Consider the following 9,767-nt stretch of genomic DNA (forward strand, 5'->3'; position numbering starts at 1 on the left):
GAACTGAGTGATTTGTTTTTTTTTTACCTGAGTCTCTGCCTCTCCTGTTCACCGAGCTTCAGCTGCTGGCTGAGCATTTCTTTGTACACCTTGATCTCATCCTCCCTCTCTGTCATAGCTTTCTGCAGGTTCAGCTTCCTCTTCTCCAAACACAGCACGCCGTCTGCCTTGTTGTACAGCAGATCCCTCATACGCTCCACCTCTAGCTTCATAAACTTGTGCTCCACCATGCTGTCCTGATAGGGAACCCATGAGTTTAAAATCACAGTGCATACAGCCTTTCTGTCAGGTCCATTCTTAGCTTTGAGGAAAATCTACTTCAACCTTCAGTTTCTCCTCCAGCGCAGCATTGTGGATCTTGGCTTCCTTCAGTCTAAAATACACAGAAACATAAAACATTGTGTAGTACATTACCACAGCTCCAGTCAATACACACACAGAGCCCTGCTGTGATACACTGACTTGTCATTGTAGTCCTGGATGTCCTTCTTCATCGTGGATATGTGGGACGTCAGCATCTTCACATCAGAGGTTGTTCTCTCTAGGTTGCCTTTGCAGCTTTTCAGCTGCGGGACACACGAGAGTCAGTTCACTTATAATAATATCAATATGAAGGCAGTTTATTATTAGTCCACATTCAGCACCTCATCCTGCAGCCTGCCACAGTCACTCTCCTGCTCCTTCAGCTCCTGCTGCAGTTTTACTGCCTGTTTGTTGGCCACCGCTGACTTCCTCTCGGTTTCTTTCCTGTTGTTCCTCTGGATCTCCATCAGGTGCTTCTTCTCTGCAATGGCGGCCCTGTTTTCCCTCAGCTTCTGGTTGGCTTTTGCAAGTTGCTGCAATAATAATTTAAAAGAAAAGACTCCTGTGTGAATTCACTCTAGAATGAATGACCAGTAGATGTTTAATGTCCCATGCTTTACCAGTGCACACTGCTGCATCTCAGCATCTTGTTGCTTCATGTACTTGATAGTGTTTTCCCAGGTGGGTAAGCTGCTGTGTCTCCAGGTGAGCCTGCTGCAGATTCTCTGTCACCTTATCCAATGCAAGCTGGTACGACAGCAGAGGGATTTTAATGGGAAACCACAACTGCCTACACATACTGTTAGTAATAACACCATGGATGTGCTGTGTTTTTACACATTACCTGGGCTAATTTTGTCTCAGTCTTCTCTTTATCGAGTGCTTTGAGCTTTTCATTGGCCTCCACAGACTTCTTCTCTATCGCCAGAATGAGCGACTGCACCAGGGGAGGTTAGACAGCTGTTAGCTGATGATAACTCAAAGCTGTAAGTGCTGCAGAAGAGAGATGTTTTCATCTCTTTACCTTGATCCTCTGCTCATCTTGCTGAGCGTATTTGTTGATGGCCATCGTGTCCTCATATTTGCCTGCTGACTCCTCCAAAATGCAATCCATTGTCTGCTGGTCCCAGTTCATCTGCTGCCTGAACTCCTCCAGCTTCTGTTTGGCCTTGAAAATGTTGTTCTGGGGATACAGATACATGTTATTGTGGCATCACAATCTATAGCTACTTCTCTTTTCTATTTTTTATTTATGAAAGGCTCGGACCTCCAGCGTGTTTTGCATAACCCACCACAAAACAAACATATCACAACTCATAGATACTGACCTCAGTGTTTTCCAGCTCTTCTTTAATATTCTTTAGGTAATTGGCCATGTTCTTCTTTTGTTCCTTGTTTTTCTCCAGTTTGTCTTCCAGTTGTGTCCGCTCTATCTCTTTTCTACAAATCTGTTGACATCATCATGACACAGCACACAGTGAATCAAAATTCAGATACCGAAAACCGATGTGCAATAACATTAAGAAAACACAATCTAAATTGTAAAGTGAGGACCTTTTGTCCATACATACATATCTGACACTTAACAAGAAAAAAAGATTCAAATGTTACATTTTATTTGGAAATTTCAGCTGCTCTTAAATATTTAAAATAATGAATTGAACAGTGACCCTGGTGTCACTGCAGGAGGACCGTGTGCACAACCTGCACTCAGTCAAAACAAACCTCATCAACGGTTTGTGTTACAACATTATTCTTCAGTGAGTAATTTTAAACGACCCACATGATGACACCCAAAAACAAACAGAGAAAAAGAAGCTAAACACGTCTGTGCCATTAAACATGTTAATAATAAGTTTCCTCACCTCCTCCAGTAAGGCTTTGTTTTCAGCGTTGAGCTCGGGGACAGCATAACGGCTACCCCACCCCACTTCAGCCAAAACTGGGTCGAGAACTTCAGACATAGATTCCAACACCGCGCCTGACAAATGCTATGGAAAGCAACAACGCAGTCATTCTCAGCAATATCTCTTGACTCCGGCTTTATACAGCGTCTCTCTGCCAGTTGCTAGGGCTCAGGTCTGTTGTCAGTCGCCCCTAGCAAACCCCCGTTCGGCATGTCGCCACAAGGAGGCAGCGCGAGACCAGAAGTAATGCTTCCGGTCAGCTTGTAAAATACATTTAAGAAGTAATTTCATAGTGTGTCATATAACTTTGTTTTCTGCAGTTCAGGCTGTGGCAGATGAGATCAGTTGTTTTTCTGCTCTCTGGAGCTCCGGTTGGTACGAGATGGTCATAAATTCAGACTAAGGACAGCAGCACCTCTGACCTGATAAAAGCCAGATTCTAAAGGAATGTGTTTTTCTCCCGAGTGCCCATGTTATGGTCATCCCTAGATCAGACTCACAACCTATGAGTATTGAATTATTGAATGAGTACTATCAGTACTTTATCAGTATTTAAAATACTTTTTATGTAACTGTGTTCATTATACAAGGTCCAACCTCATTTTAAGATGATATGTATGTACAAAATGTACTGATGCGTACAAAAATATATGGAAGTGTGATGCGGTGCACCTAAATTTTGTGCCGGTGCACCTAAGAAAAAAAGTTAGGCGCACCAGTGCAACCAGTGCAAAAAGTTAGTCTAGAGCCCTGTCCTCCCCGCCGTCAAAGTCAGGCACCTCCACCTCCACCTCTGCCGGCACCGCCACACCCCCATTGGATGACGGCTGAGGCTGTAAAAGAAACATTAGATCAGAGCCTGGCATTTTCCTGCCGGTGACAGTGAAATTCTTGCTGGGGAACAATTTGTCTCAGTGGCTGAAGCAGAGGGTTGGCTCTTCAGGAGGCATGGCTCCACCTCCACCGGTGCCTGCACAGCCTCCAGATGTGCTAACTCTGCCTCCTGCTGCACCTGATCCCACCACCCCTCCTCTACCATATAATCTTCACCAGAGCTGGATGATGACTGAGGCTGTAAAAGAAACATTAGATCAGAGCCTGGCATTTTCCTGCTGGTGAAATTCTTGCTGGGGAACAACTTGCCTCAGTGGCTGGAGCAGAGGGTTTCTTCTTTTCCAGCCCCCTGCAGCTTTCTCTGTAGAGAGAGAAGATGAAGTGCATTGTATGTGAATACAATTTACGTAGAAGTGAAGCCATACTGTTACCCTTCACTCACCTCCAGCTGTGCCAGCTTCTCCCGAAGAGCCCGTTTTTTGGCCACCAGCTCCCTGCAATTGGTGCAGGCCGTCCCCACTGGCACTGCACACAGCCAAGGGCTATATGGCCTGTGGCCAGACCATTGACCAGGGTGCACTCCTGTGTGTTCTGTATGTGGTGGGCCTTCATTAGGTGCCTGGAGACGTACCAGAAGGTCCCACCACATACAGGACATGTCAGCATCTGCTTAGGCTTTGTCATCTGAAAGAAAATGGGGTTCAAGATTCATTCAGCATTAATATATCAGCTCTGGTTCTACTTGATGCCTGTTGACATCAGACAAAAACTGGGAGAAAGGCTGCAATCTGAAATTAATGCAGCAATGCAGGTGGCCTAGATTGGATCATTTGACTTTTTCTGCTACAGAAAAGTTTTTCAGCTGTAATTTTACAGCTACAGATCCTGCAGAATCAAATCACTGAAGCTGTATAAAAGTACATGCATCAACACTGGTAATATGAGCTGTTTTGACCTGCACAGGGATCTATGCTAAGCTATTAGCATGAAGAAGAAACTAGCTTAACTTACAGTTGCTGGAGCTCTCTCAGAGTGGTCTGCTCTCTCCCTCTGTCTGCAGCAGAATGAGCTGCTGCACTGTCTTTCCCTCCACCCGGCCCCTCCCTCTCCCCCGGCCAGATGTCCTGCCTGTCCCCTTTGAGAGGGGGGCCTGTCTGCACTGTGGGACTCTCTGTCCTCTGGGTCCTACAGAGACCCTGTAGGGATCCAAACATGATTTCCAGCACTAACTCAGCAATTCTGTGACACACCTCAGGCCTCCTTCCAATGAAGAAACATTCTCTTCTTCTAGGAATGTCAGGCTGATATTTGACTATGTTGTTCAACTCCCACCACTGAGTGACAAAATGTTTGTTCCAGCTCATTAGCCACTTGCTAAAGCTAAGTAGCTAACTGAGTGGCCTAGAGACATGAAACTTTGCAAACATGTCCAGGGCTCAGAACATTAAGTTCTGAGCCAATTTTGGAGGTTTGGCCATTCTGTGTCTGAATGGCACAGGCTTGAATGTGGAAAAGCCAAACCTGATTTACCGTATTTCCAGCAATTTCTCAGCAATACTTTGACACACAGGCACCAAATTCACAGGACTCAATCGCAGGAATATACATGTACATACAGTACAATATACATACAGCCTTATACATGTGTGCCAAGTTTGAAGGATTTTTTTAGGCCTGAATATCACCTAACTTGCTGCTGATGAGTCTGTGGTTGCCAGTGCCATTTTGTTTGCTGTTGTGTGCTGGGGCAGCAGACTGAAAGCAGTGGACACAAACAGACTCAATAAACTGATCAGAAGGACATGATGGTCTGCTGTGGGTCATGTCTTTGTTCTGCACACGTACAGCTAACATCTCCAGTGTTACACAAACACATCATGTGCTGCTTGACTTGTTCCATTCATGGTAGGAAAGCATGTGGAAGTCACACATGTCAAATCTGTGCTAGTCTCCCTTCATTCAGCCCATATGAAGACAAAGAGTCTGCAGGTCCAGGAAGTTATAATTAACTATCATTAAATAACAAGAACTTATGATGCAGCCAGCACATTTATACCATGAAGACCCCTTTAAAATAATAAACCTCAAAAACTGGTGTTTTCATCAAAAAGTGACTGTGGCCCCACAGTGAGTCCAGGGGCTTATTTCTGCCTCAAAAGGACTTGATTTCACTCTGGTCTGTGATATTTAACAGATTATTGTTGAATCCAGGAACACTTCAAACAGACCGGTGCTGTAGGTGGGCTGACTTGCAGCCACCCTTTGAAATATCTTAGAAATAAAGGTGAGGTTGGAGATCACAGCAGTTCAGAAGCCTGTGGTACTTAATCTGTTGCCAGAGACAGGTTGATCTGGCCACACTTGTGTGAAATCAGCCTGTCTAGTGTAGGGTGAAAGAATTGATTCTGCAGTGTGTGTTCAGATATATAGGAGTGTGCCCCTAACATGAAGTATTCATGTTTAAATGTGTTTATCACTTAATAAGTGTTTATGTGTTAGGAAGTTTTATAGAAAATCAAAGTAATTCGAGGATACTGAATGTATTAAGAAGTAATTTCATAGTTTGTCATATAACTTTTTTCTGCAGTTCAGGCTGTGGCAGATGAGATCAGTTGTTTTTCTGCTCTCTGGAGCTCCGGTTGGTACGAGATGGTCATAAATTCAGACTAAGGACAGCAGCACCTCTGACCTGATAAAAGCCAGATTCTAAAGGAATGTGTTTTTCTCCTGAGTGCCCCATGTTATGGTCATCCCTAGATCGGACTCACAACCTATGAGATTTGAGGAATTGGAGCTTTACCTTATTAGGGAATAAACACTAATAGTCTATTCGCTGTATGACCCAGGGTCTGCAGGGGGGATAGTAGATGCCCCTGTGGGCCGGCAGGCAGGAACGCCCATGGGGTATATCAATGTGTGAATTCCATGTCCAGTTGTTGTTGCGTTGCTCGTTGTTGCTGTGTGGTTGTTTGTTTTTGTTGGTTGTCCTGTTCTTGTGTTGTTCTTCTTTGGTTCTTTGTGGTCAACAACCCAGAGCTCTGTGACTCAGAATCTGCCTCATTGTTCAATAAATTGTAATCTTGAGACCAGAATTTATCCGCTCCTTTCTCATAAACCAACTCGGGAAGGGATCAGAAGAAACAAGGGGAATTGACCGTTTTCGACCTCCCCATTTTTTCCAGAGTTTCTCACTAATATTGCTTTATTCTTTACAGACCAGACTGGAGCTCTGCCAAGCAATTACTGGGAGATTTCAATTTCCTTAGGCGTCTGACATACTGTAACCTCAGATCCTGCTGAAGCTGCAAAAATACATCAACAACTCTGAGTTCCTACCTGAGAAGGTCTGTTTGAATTTCATGTCCAACATTCGGACATGATCTATCGGATCTATCAACAGAACTTCTCTTATCTTTTCTTTTACTTAAAGTAAAAAAAGATTAGAGTTCAGACACTTGGGCAGTTTGTAGTAAATGTCATAATGTCAGTATTGGAATGGCAATGTAATTTATATCCTTTATCCACTGTACTGTAGGCTATGTAGATTTAATGATATATATTCTGAAAAAATAGATGGAATTTGACACAGTTTGTTTCAGTGTGCTGGGTGTAATACTTTATCATGTGCTGCTTTTAGGTGGAGAAGGTGTCCAAAGCTTGCGGGTCGTTGTGCATGTGGGTCATAGCTATGGATCTTTACTCCAAAGAAAGAGAAAACGTGGTTAAAGCACAGGTCAGTCATAAAGAGTGCAGTTTATTATTACTGATACACATGCACATTTGCAATATTTCTTCACAGTCTGCTGTCTGTTCCTTTGTCACTTTGGCTATTCATCTGCCATGCACCGCTCTGTGTGACTGGTCTGCATACTCTTCTCCCGCTACCCTTACCTACGCAGGCAGAGCTGGATACAACCAAGAAAACACTAAGGGAAAAGCAACAACAACTTAAGGAGGTGGAGGATCAGATGAAGGACCTACAAAATGGCTCTGACACAGGCTCGACTGGACAGAGCAGGGAAACTGACTTCTGCTCTGGGGGACAGCAGATACGCTGGGAAAAAAATGTTGCAAATCTTGAGCAGGACATCAACAGTGTTGTGGGAAATGTATGCATTGCAGCTGCCTGCATTGCCTACTATGGAGCCTTCACTTCCCACCATAGACAGCTGGTAGGTACAGTGTGATGGGATGGTTTAAAACCTTTAGGGCCTCTGTGATAAAGTGTGCAGCTGGTATGGCCAATGTGAGCCTGGTCTAGAGTTTTTTTTTTAGAAACATATTGTGAAAAAGCAGTAACAGCTAATACCATATACCCTGTTTACTCTTGTTCCCCAGTGGATTAAGCAGTGTCAGAAGCTAAACATACCCATCAGTTCCCCCTTCAGCCTGATCGACTTTCTGAGTGATCCATATGACATCCTCCAGTGGAACACTGAAGGGTTGCCCTGTGACACTGTATCTACAGAGAATGGAATCCTGGTAACCAAAGACCGTCGCTGGCCTTTTATGATCGACCCACAGGATCAGGTGGCGTAAATTAATTCAGAGGACATATGTATTCTATGAAAATACAACCTCCTTTCAGACACAGTCAGAGACAAAGTCACAGACTGGCCTCCGCCCCAGGATACCTAACGCAACAATACCAAGCTTCCCTTCATACAGTAGAAAGGACACCAACCAGCTCGTTCAGCATTGCAAATTTGCACTAAATTAAGATATTTTCACTGCTTCTTTATTGTGTTTCCATGTCTGATCATGTTTCCTTGAATGCTGTAGGTAATACACTTGGCATCAGCAAGTGTGCACCAGAGACAGTTAGGTCACTATGGAGTCTTGGAATTCACATTCAACAAACCTTTGCTCACAAAATCCCAAACGGCTATCAACTATAATAGGTATTTATGTGCTTTCCAAGAAGCACACGTTTGGAATAAAAACAGTATCGCACACAAGAACCTTTGTGAATCCTTCTGCCATTGAAGCTACATATTGGGCAGTATAATGAACGCCTGGCATCAAACCATGTTTCTGCAGACATTAAATCACCTGCCAGCTACACCTGTGTGCAATGCCCTTTTGTTCAACACCAGCCAGGAGAGCAGAAGGACCCTGTGAATGCAAGGGTTTACTCCAGTGTTTATTCAAACCAGGGGTTGCATGGTGACTGTAACGGCCGAATAAGTCTGAGGAGCGTTTTTGTTAGACAGAAAAAACAAAGGCACTGATGATGCAGAGTGACATGACAGTTAAATCTTCATAAATTAATGAGTGTTTCATTAGAATTGTAGTGTGTGTGATCCTGGCTTCGATTGATGTAAAATGTGTCTTTTGGCATGTACATTTTTTTCTGTTTTCCAGAAATGTATTAAAGTTACAATCATCAATTTCACTGTGACTGAGTCTGGCCTGGAGGACCAACTGCTCAGGTAGACACAAGACAGATATTGAATTCTAACCAAACTTTAAGACTCACATTCACAACTTTACCCTTTTCCTTCTCTTTTCCCCCCTTTCTTCTCCTTTCTCTACCTCCAAAACCCTTGAAAATTACAATTACCCTGCAACTTGTTTCTCTCTTTAAAGTGATGTGGTGCGTCTTGAGAGTCCACATCTTGAGGAACAGAGCAATAAGCTGATTGTTCGCATCAACGCTGACCGCAATCAGCTGAAAGATATCGAGGACCGCATTGTTGAGCTTCTCTCTAACTCTAAGGGGAATATACTTGACAATGAGGAGCTCGTTCAGACTCTCCAGGAGTCAAAGGTGGGGATCTGGTAGAGATCATACCTGTCATCATTTTCAACTTTCTGATCGTTTTCCTAATTGTAATTGAAACTTTTTGTTGTTCTTGTTCTAGTTGTCGTGCTCCTCTTTCACTTCTTTTGTCTGTTTTTTCTCCACTATCTCCAGGTGACATCAGAGGCCATAAAGCATCACCTGAAGGAGGCAGAGGGGGACTCCTTCTTTGTGTATCTTGGGGAGTCCATACAGGCGTGGAGTGGCTTCCCCAGGATACAGTCGGAAGTAGAGCTTGCGGTTGATGATTTGGTCTCAGTTCTAGAATGATTGCTGCTGGGAGTTTGAGCAGACAGCTGTTTACAGGGTCTAAGTTGGAATAAAGATTAATCCTGTAAATGCAAACATCCAATCTACTGAAGTTCAAAGATGTGGGCTCATCCGGGATTTGAACACAGGACCTGTGAGGAACTGGAACCACTTCTTCATCTGAACCATGGGGATGCCAATTTATAACACCTGAAACCACCTCCACTGTCTGCACACACAGGAAGTTCACCCTGAATCAATGCTCTCCGTTTCAGTTAACCTGTCTGCACAGAATTATTCTCTGTAACAACATGTAGAGCCCGGATAGTTCAGGCTAATTTTCATATCTGTCCAATGAGAGACAATTATCAGAGGAGAGGTTCTGCTTCTCAGGAGGGTCACACCCTAATACAAGACCACTTCCTGTTATGCAACAAATAAACTTTATGATTCAATGTTGGGCTAATGCCACAGCCACAAAAAGACATTTCTCCCAGCTGCTAGACAGCAAGCCTTATCTAGACATGGAAGACAGTCTCCTCATGGAGGACAGTGATATGCAAAGTGTTCAGTCTTTGTTGACACAAAGAACTCTTTGCACGTATCTTTACCAATGTCAAACTGCTGACAGTCGGCCGGGTAGAGGAGGAGAAGAAGACCCATGAGAAGCA

At 43.8% G+C, this 9,767-nt stretch overlaps 1 protein-coding gene across 1 annotated transcript; it reads right to left on the minus strand.

Annotated features, from left to right (window-relative positions):
- Nucleotides 1-297: 297 nt before the first annotated feature.
- LOC114430304 (coiled-coil domain-containing protein 39-like) lies at nt 298-976 on the minus strand. The gene is made up of 4 exons (XM_028398608.1): nt 924-976; nt 645-836; nt 463-566; nt 298-373 (listed from the first exon to the last, which is right to left on the minus strand). Exons 1-4 carry the CDS (start codon nt 960-962, stop codon nt 298-300), a joined length of 411 nt encoding a protein of 136 aa, XP_028254409.1. The 5' UTR covers nt 963-976.
- Nucleotides 977-9,767: the final 8,791 nt, after the last annotated feature.

Source organism: Parambassis ranga, unplaced genomic scaffold, assembly GCF_900634625.1.
Source record: "Parambassis ranga unplaced genomic scaffold, fParRan2.1 scaffold_22_arrow_ctg1, whole genome shotgun sequence".
NCBI lineage: Eukaryota > Metazoa > Chordata > Actinopteri > Ambassidae > Parambassis > Parambassis ranga.